Source organism: Pocillopora verrucosa, chromosome 7 (assembly GCF_036669915.1).
Source record: "Pocillopora verrucosa isolate sample1 chromosome 7, ASM3666991v2, whole genome shotgun sequence".
Lineage (NCBI taxonomy): Eukaryota > Metazoa > Cnidaria > Anthozoa > Scleractinia > Pocilloporidae > Pocillopora > Pocillopora verrucosa.
The window spans coordinates 25,531,012-25,547,982 of NC_089318.1; the positions used below are offsets into that span (position 1 = coordinate 25,531,012).

At 37.1% G+C, this 16,971-nt stretch overlaps 1 protein-coding gene across 2 annotated transcripts in view; it reads left to right on the top strand.

Moving 5' to 3' along the window:
• Positions 1 to 16,971, top strand: part of LOC136282710 (peptidyl-prolyl cis-trans isomerase FKBP2-like) — a 100,373-nt gene that overhangs the window by 78,919 nt on the left and 4,483 nt on the right. Inside the window, exons 1-3 of one of the 2 annotated variants that reach the window (XR_010718381.1) lie at positions 9,521 to 9,750; positions 10,244 to 11,358; positions 14,072 to 14,162. Coding sequence is in view for 1 of the 2 variants with exons in the window: in XM_066170431.1 (XP_066026528.1) it covers positions 13,829 to 13,870; positions 14,072 to 14,162 (133 nt within the window). In the remaining variant the exon portion in view is untranslated. The other variant, XM_066170431.1, reaches the window with a different exon arrangement.

Below are 16,971 nucleotides of genomic sequence, written 5' to 3' on the forward strand. Positions count from 1 at the left end.
AAGAAATTTCATACGATTCCAAAGTTTAGTAAGTGTTTTTGTTGACGAGTTATTGCCTAGTGTCATGTAAAGAGCGTTTGATCCGATCATGAAGTCATTTCCCATGCACCCGTTTCCTGTCACGCTCTCGTCGCCTTCGCGGTCACACAACAAGCAAAAGCTGGCACTAATTAGTGTTAAGAATTACTAACAGAAATATAATTCCTTGAGTGAGGCTTAAGCGTATAACACGGCGTTTATAGGTTAAATTTGGACTGACCAAAAATCACTGTAAATTTTTCAGGTGCACCTGATGGCCGGCAAACTTAAAACTCAACTGACATCATTAGAAACTAAAACCTTACCGTAGCTTGAATTTATCTAACACTTTTAAAATGTAACAGAAAATTTTCTTTTATATCGACAATGAAACATTTATCAAAGAGACTAAATTTTGATCGCAATCTAAGGATTCAACACCAACGGATTCATTTGCGACTTTGATCACCGCTCGTGTCATTAGACAAAATCGAGAGAAAATTTCCCTATTGATTAGCGCTGGTGCACACACAGAGTCATCTGCAACCCACCTTCGGATACTTCGGTGGCTGGGATGCATGCGGGTACTGGCCTGGACGTTAAGCCCTCAACATTTTCTTCGGCAAAGCTGGCTTGGGGGCGGGCCATACCCGCCTTCATAAACAGTAATGCCGCCACAAGATAAATATACCCTCAAAGATGGTTATGAAAAAATTTTAAAATTTGCTTCTCAGCAACTGCTGGTAAGGACCACCTTTAAATAAACAAAGATAGAAGACCTCTTTGGAATAGATACACTGAAGACACTACTGCAACTTTGAATCTGTTGAATTATGCAATTCTTATTAGTCAGCCTGTTATTAGAGTATTTTGCATATGGTTGGGTTCGAACAGAGTAAGAAAGAAGTTGGAAAGAAGGTTTATTCCCCAACTACAATGTTTTGTATCTCCAAGACACTTCGCTGATCAAAACTTTCTTCACGGCCATCGGCGTTTTGACTCGCTGAACAGGAAATCAAATGCTTTGAGGGACCTGAGATGTTCTTTATATAATCAGCTCGTAAATCGGTTAAATATTTGTCGCTAAAACCGAGAATATTTTCAATTTTCCAAATCAACAAAATTGTGCCAAAAGCAGGAATTTCAGATAAAGAACGCTTAGAATTTTGTAATTGATGAGTATTGGGAAAAGGCCGTTTTTGAGTATTTCTTTCGTAGGAGCTAAATGTTTGGAGTATTTTATCGAAAATTCCACTCAAGGCTAATTTTGTATTGCAAGGAGCCCCACCGAATTATTCCACGGTTGTAGGTCAGCGGACAAATCTTGCATTTCTGTTCCTGGCGCGCTTATAGAAAATGCTGCTATAATGACGCAGTCTAATTGTGAATCAGACTCAAGAAACCATTACGAAGGCCAAGATGGTTTTTGTAACGTCTTGGATAAGTTTTTTTACATTCCCATGTTTAAGGGAATATTTTTCGCAGAAGTCAGAAACAGAATGCAAAGAAAGGTAGGTCTTTAATCATTTAGTCCAATTTCGATAAAAGTTTTTAGTTGGTGTGTAAACAACGGAAAACTTTTACAGACCGATTGTGCGGCTACCTTTATCAAACCATTAAAATACTTTACTGGCTACCGAACATAAATGTGAATATCCAAGAGTTTAAGTAGAAAAAATTGTGTTTTAGGCGAGCTCAAGGTATTGAACATCTAAATGCACTCAATAAACGGAAGGAACGAGGCTCTCTTTTTGCCAAACTTGATTTAAAACAAAGTATCATAAGTGGTCGTTATTGCGACGCTATCATTTCTATATTTCAGTTTTGAAAACGACTCCCGCAAAAAGATGGAGAAGCACAAAGACAAGTAACCTGATTTTTATGCCGTGTAAACGTAGCTGATTTCTTCTTATCATTTCTTTTTTTAAAGCTTCCGAACTGGAAGGACTACTTGCTAATATATAGCTGAACTGCGTAGAGCGGGCCCGGCATATTCCAAATTCCAAACCCTATCAAACCTTGAAGTTTGAAAGTTTCATCAGAACTGTTGGTATATTTAGGTCACCTTCAAATCCTGCGATAACATTTTCGTTTAATTTAAGCCAGAGAAGATAAAAATCACGCTGTGGCAAAAAAACAAACAAAAACAAACAAACAAACAAACTGAGCAAGTCTTTAGTTTAAATTTTTTTTTTAATTGTCAAGGTTTCAACTACACCTAATACAGCAAGCTTGGAAAGAGTACAGAACTAGACGAAGAGTAATAATTTTTAGCCTTAGTGATCTAAATTTTACTTATTTCATCTGTAGTCCGTGTTCAACTTCTACATTTTTAAACATCCCAAAGACCAAAACAATTGACCGTAAAGAGAGTGAATTTTTTGTCTTTCAAAAATTACGATTGCTCGTTTATTCCAGACTGAACAAGAAGACAAGCAATCATTTGATTACTTATAAACGACAAACGTGAGAAATAATAATTCAGACAGCTTTTCATATTAATGCTTATGCAAAGCACGTGAATATTATACAATGTTACAATTAGTTTTTAATTCAATATTTCAAACTACAATCTTCTCCTCCTCCTTAATTTCTTATTTCGTATTCACGTGCGGCTCACGTGTGATATAATCTAACGAGATTTGAACTTGGCATTGGCAGTTGACCCAGACACTTCCGTGTACTCTTTATTTTTGTCTTGTTTCGTTTTGTTGTTTTTTTCTTCAAACTATATAGAATAATCTAGCACCTCTCTGGCCTTCTGATTGGCGGTGTTTCTGTAACATCTAGAAAATTTATCAGTATTAAAGGCTAAGGGTTTAGTCACGGATGCAGAAGGTTCCTATGCAAAACTTAAGCCATCGGCATCACTAACAATTAATTTTTTTCCATATTGCTCTGTGCAAAGATCCATAGAAAAAGAAAAAGTCAGGAGATGTCCGATTATCTTACCAAAATGCAAAGAGTGGAAGATTTGGACAGCGTTGATTTCCAGGGCCTAATTAAAGTTAAGAAACTTTGGAAAGGAGGCTTTGGCGAGGTAGGAGTTTCTGTAATATGTATATTATAAATATTAAGACACATGCGGCTACTAAGAACCCCCCTTCGATCGACGAGTTAAAGGAATTTGAAGACGACATGCTAAAAATGATACAATCGACGAAACTCAAACAAGTAAACAACCCTTTTCTGAAGACGACGAAGACGACACCAAACGCATAAAAAAACGAAACCAAGCTACTCATCGCCGCTGACGTTTATAAACTAGAACCGTCAACATACAACGATCTACTAAAGCAAAATAACACAAAGTCCTACAAAAAAGCACAACCTAATACCACACGAGCCATCCATTCAGAAAACAAAAACATCGCAACGAAACGAGGCATCGATGACAGAGTGGACATGACAGCTAACAAAGACGCTTTCATAACACTGAAAGACCACAAACCGAACTTCGCTAACAAACCGACCTGCCGACTAATTAACCCCAACAAATCCGAGATAGGCAGGATCAGCAAAACAATCCTCGACAGAATCAACAGCAAAATCACGAGAGCATCCGAATTCAATCAATGGAAAAACACAGCATCCGTGATCGAGTGGTTTAAAGCCATTAAAAACAAACAACACCACAGTTTTATTTGGTTTAACATCGAATAATTCAACCCCTCCATCAGCCAAGACCTCCTGAACAGAGCACTCGACTTCGCCTCAGCCTACGACAACATCACCGACAACGAAAGAAACATAACCCATGCAAAGCATTCGATCCTAATGCCCAAACAAAAACTTATGCAAAAGAAGGCCGATACAACATTTGACGTCACAATGGGCGGCTACGACGGTGCCGAAACATGCGAGCTAGTAGGAAGTTCCCTCTTTTCCCAACTGCGGAAACTCAACATCAACATCGGACTTTACAGATACGACGGACTGGCCATTTCAAACACCACACCGAGAGACACAGAAAACATCAAAAAAGAAATATGCTGCATCTTTAATCACAATGGACTACGAATCACCATCAAAGCCAACAAACAGACCATCGATTTCTTAGACGTCACTTTCAACCTGAAAAAAACACCTACCAGCCCTTCACAAAGCCTAACACCACACTACAAGACGTCCACCGCGAAAGCAACCACCCACCAACCACCACAAAGAACATACCCGCCGGCATTAACGAAAGACTGTCATCCCTTTCATCTGACAAAGCATCCTTCAACCAAGCCGCTCCTCCATACGAAAAAGCACTCGACGAATGCGGATACCGGTACACTCTACACAACGAACCAGCCACGATTAACAACCGAAAAAACAATGGAACAACATACTCTGGTACAACCCCCCATTCAGCAAAAACGTCAGCACCAATACCGGACACAGATTCCTTGCCCTAGTAGACAAGCACTTCCCGAAAGACCACAAACTTAGAAAAATCTTTAGTCGTAACACAATCAAGATCAGTTACAGTTGCATGAATAACACTAAACAGGTCATCGACAACCACAACAAACGCATTTAACTTCATCCAAACACATCAATGACACCGCAGATAACACAAACACAATAGACACCAAAACTTGCAAATTAGCACAATCATTGTAATGGATTGTAACATGGTACAATTTGACGCTTAAAGTCACCGCCTCTAAGCTGGCATTAAGTGCAGTAGCAGTAGTTACTTGTGTTTTATCATAGCAAGTATGTTTAATTCAAGATAAAGAAGATATCAAGCTTTATTAACAATTACAATATAATTTGGTCTTCTTTTCACGAGGTACAGACCTCGCTGCACTCAGTCCCGAAGTCATGACCACGAGCCAAATATTTTTCCATCCGACCCACCGACTCAGTCTTTAAGTACATAATCTGATACCTTGAGGAACAACTCAAAACAACGAGACAAATGTTTAAAAAAAAAATTGCATAAAAATTTCCCCGTTCACCGGACGACCAGCTGCCAATTTACAGAATGCAGCCAAGGAGTTGCCTAACCGTGGTTGAATTAACAGTTACATTAACGGTTGAATTAATGTCGCAACAAACTGTTCAAAGTATTGTTAAATAGACTCTTTAACGCTTGGCTATCCTCCTCATACTTCAGGTCTCGCAATATTATTGCCGAAAAACCCGTGGATATTACGCAGTAAAAACCTTTAAGAAGAATGAAGCAAAAAAATTGATGGTGTTGAAAGAAACACTCATCCTCCTCCGCTTGGCTGGGAGCTCCTGTGTTACGCAGTTATGCTGGGCATTTACCATCAAAGTATGTATTTAAGAGGTAATTTAGTGTTAACAACTTAAATTAGCCACCGTAAAGGGTAAAAAAGCTAGACTTAGCGTTAGCCCTTCGTCAGAGCGATGCATGTATTTAAGAAACGTTTTTTATGGAACTTTGCACATCGTACCAGTGGAGCGTTGTGAGGACTTCTTTGTTTCAGACTCAACGCAAGTTGAGCCTGCCACTGTTGCAGTCAGTTTTTGTTTATTAACAAATAGCTAGTTATTGTTTAGGAGCCGGTTTTTTTTTAAGGGGGGGGGGGGGCAAAAGATTTAAGGGAGGGGAATCAGTCGTCATCAACAAAGTATAAGGGAGGAGTCAGGGTAAATTGATTTCAATTAACATCCAGTGAGAAAGAATCATAAAACATAAAGCATTAATTGAAACAGCTGTAATGCTGAGTCAATACACTAAGTAGAATATGTTTTTTTCACAGCTCACAAAAACAGCATTAGCGCTGGAGTTTTTGCCCGGCAGGGACTTCGCTGGAGTTCTTCGAGGGGGGGGAGGAAAACTGAGTGAAGAACGCGCCAGGTAAGTTTTGAATGAACATAAATTTTACGCCTTGTGAAGGAAAAAAAGCTAAGCATCCCAGGAGTATTTAAGGTTGTTTTCCTAATTGTCACTCATGCTCATTAATTCTTTACCAAAATGTAGGCTTTTTCTATGCCGCTGTCAATGCATTCAGTCTTAAGTTTGCAGACTTGCAGTTGCTTATTTTCTTTCGACTAAGACCGAGATTACAACGTAGAAAGTCAATTAAATGTATTCATACAACAGCGTCTGGTATTTCAGGTTTTACGCCGTCGACATCGACATCGACATCGGCCTAAGATTAAAATATTTGAATTCAAAAAAAGTCATCCACAGGTATGTTTGTGGCATAACGCACTCAGTAATGTCTCATTTCGAAGGAAAAATTTGCTTTTTACCCAGTGTCTTGGAGACCTTTGTCAAACAACACAGACGATATTGATAACGATACCAGTAACGATAGAGAAAATGACAGCGACAACGATAACAATAAGACTGACGACAAGAATTATAGGAACGAGAAGGATTATGGGAATGATAAAGATACTTCATAGTTTAGAGAAGATAAAACAGCCGGCATACACCCGTTTCTTTCCAATTGCTTCTAGGATACAAAAATATCTTCTCGTTCATTCCGGCTTAACTCCAATGTCGATTAACTTACCTTCCCTGTCAAACAAGCTATCTTGGTGCAAATTGGCTAAAATATAATGCACCAGTGGTGGACGACGAATCTTAGTGAGAAAACGAGAAAGGGCTTGTTTTTGAAATCGCGGCGCCACAATTGACATGAGCTGTATTGGATTGGAATCTAGAAAGAACAGGTAGAAGATTTTCCATTATAACAGAAAAATTGATGTAAATCTGGTTTGCCTTGTTGTAAAGTGATGTACACTAAAAATGAGTGAAAGAAGTTTTTTCCAACCTATTTCATCCGAGATCCAAAACCGGAAAATATTCTGGTAAACTCAAATGGCCACCTGAAGTTGTCAGACTTCGGTCTGAGCGAAGTTGTCGCCTTTACAATCACTGAAGAATGTGGAACTTATTCATATATGGCGCCTGAGGTATAAGGCATTGTAGCAGATTATACTGAAAAGTCTTTGTTCAAATTTCTGGTGTTTTTTCTCACTATTTATTTACCTTCTCGTTAGATTTTTAAGAAAGTTCTTCTTTCTTTTCCTCTTACGCTGAGGGTAAAATGTATTCCTATAATCTTCCACTAAGGCCAATCTTAAGTCAAGGCATTGTCAAACGAGATCCAACAATTTTCTCAGCAACATAGGGGTATGTAACCTCTCTATTTTTCACGAAAATTTGACAAATTATGATAGTAATATTTTTTAATGCCTCTCCGCCCTCAGTTCCGACAAAAGAGAGTAGAAGGACCCCCTGCCAGAAGACCCTGACCACGCCCTTGTTAATACATTGATATTTCAAATCAGGCTCATGCAGTTGAATTGTTAAAACACTTTTTGCAATGCTAATGAACTGCACTCAATCTGTGTTACAGATGATCATGGGAGAGTCTTATACTTACTCTGTGGACTGTTGGTCCTTTGGCGTGACTTTATTCCTGATGCTAACCGGCAAGGTTTGTTCAAATAATGTTGCCACAACTCACTCATATAAAAAATGTTTGCAGTGTCAATTTAATGATAACGACAATGATATTGAACTTGGATCAATACACTCTCAACATCTGTAAATAATAACTGGCCCTTGGGAAGGACGCAAATGCTTACGAATCAAACCTTTAACAGTGAAGTAATCATGAATTGCCATTACCTTTCGTCCCATGGGAAGAGGACACCCTCCTGTGGCAAACATGGTAAGGGGACATACCACCCGAAAAGGGGATTTGTTTTAGGCTTCAGGTGTCCTAAAGGTTACAGAACAGATTACATTAAATGGACAGGAAAGGAGGTTGGAAATAGTTCACCGAGGGATTTGGAAGAGAATAAAAGTTCAACGCTGATTAAAATCATGAGCCCATTTCAATAGTTTAGAAAAACGTTGCAGTCCTTTGTGCATTTGTGAAATGATTGAAAGTTGTACATGACAGCGGCATCTTTTCTGCAAAATATGGCGAAAGAAAAGACTGAGAAGGGCTTGGATATGACTGAGGACCGAAAAACAATAAAGGTTCCTACCCCCCATGGGGTATGCTATACAAAACTTACCAAGAGATATACATACATGTACATGTTTATAACTTAAAAATCATGAAATTTATTATTCAAACTAAGTTTTAGTAAATCTTTACATTAATATGGATTTTCTCATGAACCAGCTGTCAGTTATGTTAAATGGAAATTGCTAACTTCCACAATTATTAACAATAATTACATTGTTATCTTACTTCCCTAACCTACATTACTGGTTGCCTTTGTTAGAAAACCTTGGAACAGTCAAGCTCAGTTGCCTCAAACGCTGTCAGAGACTTTTTGTTGACAATACTTTTAGTAGAAATTTCATGTCTTAGACAAACAAATTCAACACCTAATTAATCTTTCTTTTTTCATGATTATTGTTGCTGCTTTTTTTTTCAGTTTTTTGCTCTATTTTCATGACTAATTGCTGTAATTTGTTTTGCTGTTTTTATTCTTACAAAACATTTTTGTAAGAGTTCCAATACTTGTGGATCATCCACACACTTTGCAAACATTTGGCATGCAGACAAGACAGAGGTAGTCAATGTTCCCTTTGAGAAAAAGCACCTTTTAAATGACGTCTTCAATTTACTTTATTTGAAACTCTGATCTGAAAATATTTGTCAACAAGACTTGTTAGTAATGAGAAGTACCAACCAAGTTTCCTTTCATAACTTAATTTCTTAAATGTCCCAATCACTGGATCTCCCAAAAAATATTACATCTTTTATTTTTGGTGCATATTACAAGTCCTTCTTTATATAAAAATGAAAAGTGCCAGTCACACTTCAATAATAACAGCTCTTAAAGTTTACTTGTTGTTCTTCTCTGTCTGTCAGCTATCAACAAAATTGTTTTATACTTCGGGCAGTGCATAACTATTTGTGGACCAGAGTTCCAACGCACCTCTGTAATCGCATATAGCTACTTCTGTCTCTTGTACAAATGTTTCTCCTTTGTAAGACGCACTCTACTCTGTTGTCAGTGGAAACGACTGACTGAGGAATCGAGATGGCGGTGTTGGAACGTGTTGCTGAACGCTTGCTACGGTCAAGCTTTGTAGATTTAGGTACTGGTACACTGGGATCATCTATGTATCTCTTATACTTCCGAATATGGTATCCTTCTTTTATAAATATGAGGGCAAAAGACGATTTGTAGTCGCATTCAAAACTGTGATTGGCTTGTGTTATTTCTCACCTTTGCCATTAACACAACTCAAGTGAGTTTCGAGTCTTTGTTTCCTCAACAACTTTCGGCCACAAATCGTGCATTTGTAATACGATCGATTCTTGTCGATGATTTCTACATAGAGTGAGCTCACATCATTATTTATATCACCAAAGTACCATCTTCTAGAAGCAGAGAACCGGTTGAAGAAGTCAGAATAAAGTTGTGCGCTTCTCTTAACACTGCAATCGGCAAGCCAGCGGATTCACTTTGCTAGCCAATGACAAGTCTTAACGATCCACGTGATCATGCCCGTGATCGGAAACAAAGAAGACTCCATTTGGCGCTCATCTTTGAATGTACTTTTCATCGGTTGATCGCTTTTCTCAACTGTTTTGCTTTATATAACATTTCTGAAGATAGCTTTTATTGTGGTTCAATGTGAAAACGAGAATAGCGTGAGTGTTGTAAAAGAAAAGAAAGTCGTTGGCGCCGTGGAGTTAAAAGAAGGGACAACAGTTGACATATTGACTGGTACAAACAAGGACCGAGTGGCCATCTGTAAAGCTACGATTTTTAAAGTTTGTGGTGAGTAAAAATTGCGATATTCGTGACGTGATTAAAATCTTATAAAAGAATAGATGTAGATAGATGTAGCGGGTTGAATTAAGCTTACATAACGCTCGGCGCAACTGAAACTAGAATAATTCTGAGAATCGAATCGGTCACTTGCATGCCGCAGTTTCTTAAGCTTGTGAATTACAATGAAATAATCTGTAAGGTTTCAAGATTCCTTTAGTCACGTTTGGGAATATTCAAGATTCATAATAGGAACTGTTATTAAACAAACTTTAGTACATAAAGAAGCCCTCCTTGGTAAAAACAAAATAATGTATTCAGCCCTTTTTTAGTAAGATCCATGAGAGAGATGTACTAACTCCAATATAAAAGTCACTCAATAAAACAGAGATTTCTCAATTTGAGAATCCAATGAATGCCCTTTTCCTCATAGCCATCTTAAAAGCCTGGTCTGAGCTTTAAATATACATATTTTAATACATTATTTTTTTTTCAAATTCAGATGTCAAAGAATCCAGATACAAAATGGTCAACGTTCTTGTAGACAACCTCATTCAAGGCCAACCCATTGTGAGCCCAGGAAAAAAAATACAAACAGTACAAACAGCAGCTAAGTTTTCAGTTTAGGATAACTTCATTCTAATTTATTGTTACAGTTACAACAAGATTTTAATCAAAAAATCAATTTTATTTGTCTGTAATTAGCCACTTCACTCCCAAGAGTGCTTGGTTTTCAAATATAACTTAAGATATTGTATTTTATGGAAAAGAATCAACAGATTTTATTCACAATTTGTGTCAAACCAAATTTAATGATTGATTAGATCTATTTTATATGAATAGCTGTAATTGAGGATTAATCCGTATGAAGTTTTCAAGAAAAGAAAAATAAATCAAATTTCATCCTAATATTACCACACATTGATGTTAATAATTAATCAAAAATATTTTACATGAAAGCCTTAATTAAGCTTCTAAATAAATTTCATTAAATACTTGAACTCTAGCTGGGTTTTTTTAATTTAAAGTATTTATTTTATATCATTAGCCTCAAATTTTTGCTTAAAATTCCCAGTAATTCTTAAACATTTCTAAAAATTCCCAAAAATTCCCAGAAATTCCTAGGAATTTTTTAGATTTACAGCTTTTCAGGGAAAGTCATTGGTTCTCTGAGTTGCAGTTCCTAGGAATTCCAAGTCCTGTTGGCTTTAAACTTGGAATTTCTGGGAATTTCTGTGAATTTCTAGGAATTTCTAGGTTTTTAGAACCAGAGTTGTTATGGTTGGGAATTCCTAGGAATTCCTAGGAATTCCCAGTCCAAATTTACCGTGAAAATTCACACCTTTATTCCTAGGAATTCCTAGGAATTCCAAAAGCCATTTTGCAAGGGATTGCCTTTTAAAGATACCTATTAAAGCTGTATTCAGAAGCAAAGACACATAGGTAGTATACTTCTGCCTTACTTTTATATTAAGGGATTTCTTTTTATGTAACATATATCCATTTCTTTAATTTCCTCCTTAACCTGCCTGCAAATAATTAAATTTTATGTTTTAATTCAAGTGTGAGTAGATAAAACAGAAGTGTTGCAGAGTTCTCCTTCCAGACTGAATTCAGGTGAGAACATCAGTAAACTAGTTGATGTCATATGCTTCTCCTGAATCTTTAATTTTATTGCTCTGTGTTTTTTTTACAAAGGGTCTTTTATATCTTTGTGTGCCAGCTAATGAGTAAAATCTCGTTGAATAGATAATAAATAAATCCATCTTAAAGTTTTTGGCATTTACTATTTTAAAATTCATAAATGGCATTCTCTTTTAACCCATGTAAAGAGATATTACACATTTCTTAAACTAAAATCTGAATCTTTAAGTCAACTTAACTTTAATGAGTTTGAAACTTCATTGTAAATAAGAACACTTTACTGGAGTATGTTACATTTATTTGCTGCCTTTCTGGTGCATATGATTACATAACCCTTTAACTCTGAAGATCTCATCAGTAATTCTCCTTACTGTCTGCCAAACAATTTATGTGCTGTTAGGTTGGAGGATTTGGAATTGGATCAACCGATTATCCCCTAATTGATATTTTTCCTTATTCTCATTACTTGTCTGTTTGATAATGTACTGATGGTGTAAGGAGAAATTCTCTCTAGATCACTAGTGGGACTAAAAGGGTTAAAATGGGGGATTTCATTATATTGTAATGATTAAAATTGTTCAAAATGTAGCAAAAAAAGGAATGTTATGTTATGTTTCATTTCTCTCTGCTCTCAATATAGTGGAAAAACCTGTTGCTGGTTGCTTATGTCTTTAATGTTTAAATGTTCATGGGAAATGCTTTTTTTTTTTTTTAATTGAAGATAGAGAAGTTTTCAAAGCTGATAGAAATAAGCTGTTTGCTAGTAATGAAAAGCAAACTGACAATCATACCTCAATGCTTGACATGCTTCTCTCAAATATGTCAGTTATGTGTATCTACTATTGAAGTGGTGTCTTTCTTGTGCTATGGTTCATGAGCTGTCACCTCTCATCAAGTCCAGCTTTGTTCACCCCCATTGCACTTGCCTTAAACCAACATCTACCAGAATCCTTTAAATAGTTGATACTAAGATAGGAAAGGGCCCTGGTGGTCAGCATTGAGTTTGGTCTTTTCTCATGATAAATTTTGTAAACAAATACGGGGTTTCTCTCATTGAAAACCCAGTACTTCTGACAGGTTCTTTGTGATTGGACAAAACGTTTTCTCCACACGTGAAAATGTCATTTCTCTGATTTGATTGGCTGTAAACAGCTGTGAATGGCAAAAATATTTGACAGATCATAATACTTACTTAATGACTGAGTGGGAAGTCCGTGCATCATGATTGAGAGCCAATATTTTCCATCCGATGAGTACGGGAAAGAGCCAGTTTGAATGTGTCTCAAAAGGATAATTTTTAGAATATCCTCTCAAAAATCCCACTCAAAACTTACTTTTGTCTCCTTGGAGTCCCCTAAAATCTTGCATGGTTGTAGGTCAGTGGACACGCATTAGGAACCAAGGAAGGTTCACACATTACTGTTACATTACATGCAATAATAAGATACATGAAAAAGTTACTCAGTTGCGATTGGTTAAGGTAAATGCAGCCTATAGGTGATTCAATGCAGAAGAGGGTTAATTCGGTGCAAAGAAGTAACAAACCAGACTAAACAATTCCTTGAAATGTTTAGCCGGACTTTGAATTTTTTTTGCGCCTTAAAGATGGGAAAATACCATTGCATATTATTGTTTTGATTGTATGTGGTTGTTTTTACCAAACATACAATGTCATTTGCAGGCTTTGAATAAATTATTTTTGCACTTGATGTGCATGCTTTGCTTCTGCATAATTATTATAAGCTTTCTCGTATTTTTTCATGTATATTATTAATATGTAATCACAATTTTTCTCCTGCAGTTTGGAATAAATAAGCATGAGTAAATTTTTTTCAAAGACCACAGACACATGGTTTAAATGTTGTAAAAGGGTTAAGATTCCCTCTGCTATGCTTCAGCACGTTGATAATTTTGTTTCAAGAAAACATTTTGTTACGCTGTAAACAATCATGTCTTAGATTGGTCAAAAAACTGACAGGTGAATTCATGCGTGTAAATGAACTTTATTTTCTGATTGAATACAAAATTCTCTGAGGGATTTGTTTGCTGACGTCATGAGCGTGCACAATAGGAATATGAAGCAAACTCATGCAATTGAATTTGATCAGACAAATTTACTAGCTATGTTGTAAAATGAATTTATCGTATGACAGTGAGGAAGGGAAAGTCACTTTTTCATATTGGTTTGATTCTTGGCTGGTTCAAAAGGCCCAGTGAGATAAACTATATACCAGGCATAAATTGACTTCACTAATTTAACAGCAGTATGTTTCACTTAATTTTCAACAGTGTCACACTTAATATTGTGAACTTTTACTCCTTTTTTTGTTGAATAGACTTCTGTCAAACATGCATTACAGACAGGGTCTTGTTTCTGCTTGCATGGTTCATTTACAGGGTATTTAAAGATATTTATCAAAGATGAGGGAAATAATTTAATGCAATGTTTCCTCCTCAACTCCTTGTGAGAAAATGGTTTCCTCAGGTAACATGACTTGTAAACCAATTATAATGAAGAAATTGAACTCAATCAGCTGATACAGAATTTTTAAAGTTTTTTCCATTCATAACCCAAAATTAGTTAATTTGAATTAGCTGCAAGAGAAAGGTCACAACTTGAAAAGGTTTCCTTCAAACTTGAGTTGTGTTGATTTGTTCTGTGTGTTTAAATTTATTTGATTTTTAGGGTACTCTGAGGGACGGGACACAATTTGACAGCAGTATCCCTCGAGGAGAACCATTCGTGTTTACATTAGGAGTGGGACAAGTTATCAAAGGTGGATACTTGTGATATAGCATGCATGACTTTGCAAAACAGGCTGATATTTGTAGTTTGCCATGATATTATGCATTTAAGCAAGTGATTGAACTTTCTACTGGTTTAGCAATCAATTGGCCCATGTGGGAATTGGGGAGAAGGCAAGAAACATTTGGACATCGCAAGCTTATGGGGATCTAATACTTTAATTTATTAACAAGCATTGGGTTTAATGGTTTGATAAACTTTAGGTTTCAGAATGTTTATAGTTAACTTAGTTCCTCAAACATCTCATATGTTTTTTTTTTACCCAACTGTTTTATTTTATAGTCATTTGTTATAAGGCAGGGAAAACAAAGCAAATAGAGGAGTGGTTTGGGACGGGTCTTGTAATGTTCTTGTTGGATTACATTGTAAAATAACCAACTGTGCAAACAGCTGTGGAATTTCACATGATATTTGTACTTAATTTGTGCATTATTTGTACTCTCTGAGAGCAGTTGAATAATCATGTAAGATATTTGGTGTATATTAGAAGTGTTTTTACTATTTAAGAGGCTGTCTCTCTTATTTCCACCCGGTCAATTTTGCGTCAAAAATAATTTTGCCTGAAACTCTGTTAACAGAAAGACTTTACCTAGGAAAGAACTAAATTAGATTTGGTTTGATTCGAAATAATTTTCTGACTGCATTACGGGCCATAATTATTTCCCAGTCCGTAGGGACCGTCGCAACGTCTCGAAAATTGAAAATTAGGCATATTTTGTAACGTTGTAAAATATTTGATTCGCATAGTTAAGCCACAGAATTTATATCAGATTGCTTAAAAACCTTTCTAGTTTGCCAAGAAAGTTAGAATTTGCCCTCTCAACATATTTGAAAAGGCGAATTTTAGCATATTCTGACCACTAGAAATCGCCATCGGCCGATGGCCGTAAATAACCTTGATTTAGACGCTAAGTTTTGGGATTTGGGACCTGGTTGACGATTCTATCCTACACAGCCGTTAAGTTTAGACCTTCATAGGCAAAAATGTGCAAAAACCCCTGTACGTTTTCGATTTTTCAAAAGTTATGACCGTTTGAATCAGCACATGTACGAGCATTCGCGATTTTTTCGCCTACACCAAAATCGAACCACTGGAGCAGATTTTGTCATAAAAACAGCTTACCCGCTTTTCAGCCCGGCTTCATGGCTCACTTCAGAATTTTTCTAATAACCAAATTGGTGAAATCCATGATAACTTCAACAAATAGCTAGGTATTGCCTTCGAAAAGTAGGCGGCATCCATCGTGATTCGTGGTATCAAAACAAATGCCGGAATTGGCCACGTTTCGCGGTGAATCACCCATTTAACATCGCTGCAGAGCTGAATTTTTTCCAAAATCAGAATATAAACTCTCCATGTCTGGAAGCTGAGGGAGAAATGAAGGTTTTAGGCTTCTGAAGTGAAGAAATAATCGCTTAAATTTAGATTCAGTTCGATGTTATACTGTTCTCACAAAGGTCCGCACAAAAGAGAACACCGCTGATAGCTTGTGCCGTACGTTGTGCCATATGGTTTTGTTTTGTACCCCAAAGTAATATTTGGGCAGAAAAATTTTGGATGAAAAGAATAATTGCTTTTACCTGGAGTTTGATATCATATAATTAATAAATCAATTTCAAATATCCTGAGCTTGCTTCTCTCGGTTCCGCGTCGATTGTGTCCACAGAACAGCAACCTGTCAATAGCCGGAGAAATCATGGGTGTTTGTGAAATTTCAGATATTCCTCGCTTCCCAAACTGGTGAACTGGAGTTTATGATAACTCCAGCAAATACCTCCAAAATTCAGCGGTCGGTATCTGTCGATACTCTTCTTTTACTCGTTGTTGCAAACTAAACTCGAAAACTAAAGCCATGTTTCGCGCTTAATGTCCCGTTGAAACTTTGGATTGCAGCTGCATTCTCTTCAAGAATCAGTCATAGAACTCCACTTGTAAGTCTATGTGTCGAAGTTTGGCGTTTTGGAATTTAAAGCTGAACGATTGCACTATCGTGCATGACAGAGTTCCGCATTAATCATTGCGGGTGAACCCGCTAACCCTTTATTTTTTTTGGAAGGCCTGCAAGTGTAGTATGGCATGCAAGTGCTTTTTCGAAACCAGAGAGGCTTCAGTCTGTAGCGAGTCTTCAGCGAGGTTGTTAAAGCTTTCATTGGACAGAGGATACGCATTGATGAAACACCAAGTGAAGGGAACAACAGCTGCAGTAAGAATAGTAGACGAATCAAAGAACACTCTCTGTATAAATAAGATTGAGCATTTTAGTAGCTTTCACAGCTTCGAATATGGGTCTGAGAGTTTGGAAATGTTATGGCATCGGTAAAGGGAAGTATATTCCATATGAAGTAATTTATATCAAGCACCAAGGTCAAACTTCCCTTCAAACCATAGAATCTCAAGGGTTTTATGATCCTCCTGAAAAGCGTGTGGTCAAGCGTCGTTCAAAGGGCAGCAAGGAAACAGAGAGTACAACGCCACTGTTTGAATGCTCTGTGTTTGGATGTGTTGAAGTGTTCGAAACCTTTTCGCAGCTGGAGCTGCACCTGGACGTTGGAAAGCATACAGTCAGCAGGTTAAAGCCAGTATTATGTAATCAAAAGGGACTGGGCCCTTAAGTTCTCGTCGATAGATACCGCTGGTATCGAGTGTTCGAGCTGTTCGTTAGATTCTAGTACACCTCTCACTTCTCCCGTGGATACTTCGTCCCACTCGTCTTTACGAACAGGATGGGCCGTAAGCAAACCAAGGGGCAGCGTTAGATTTTCAGAGAAGGTAAAAGAAT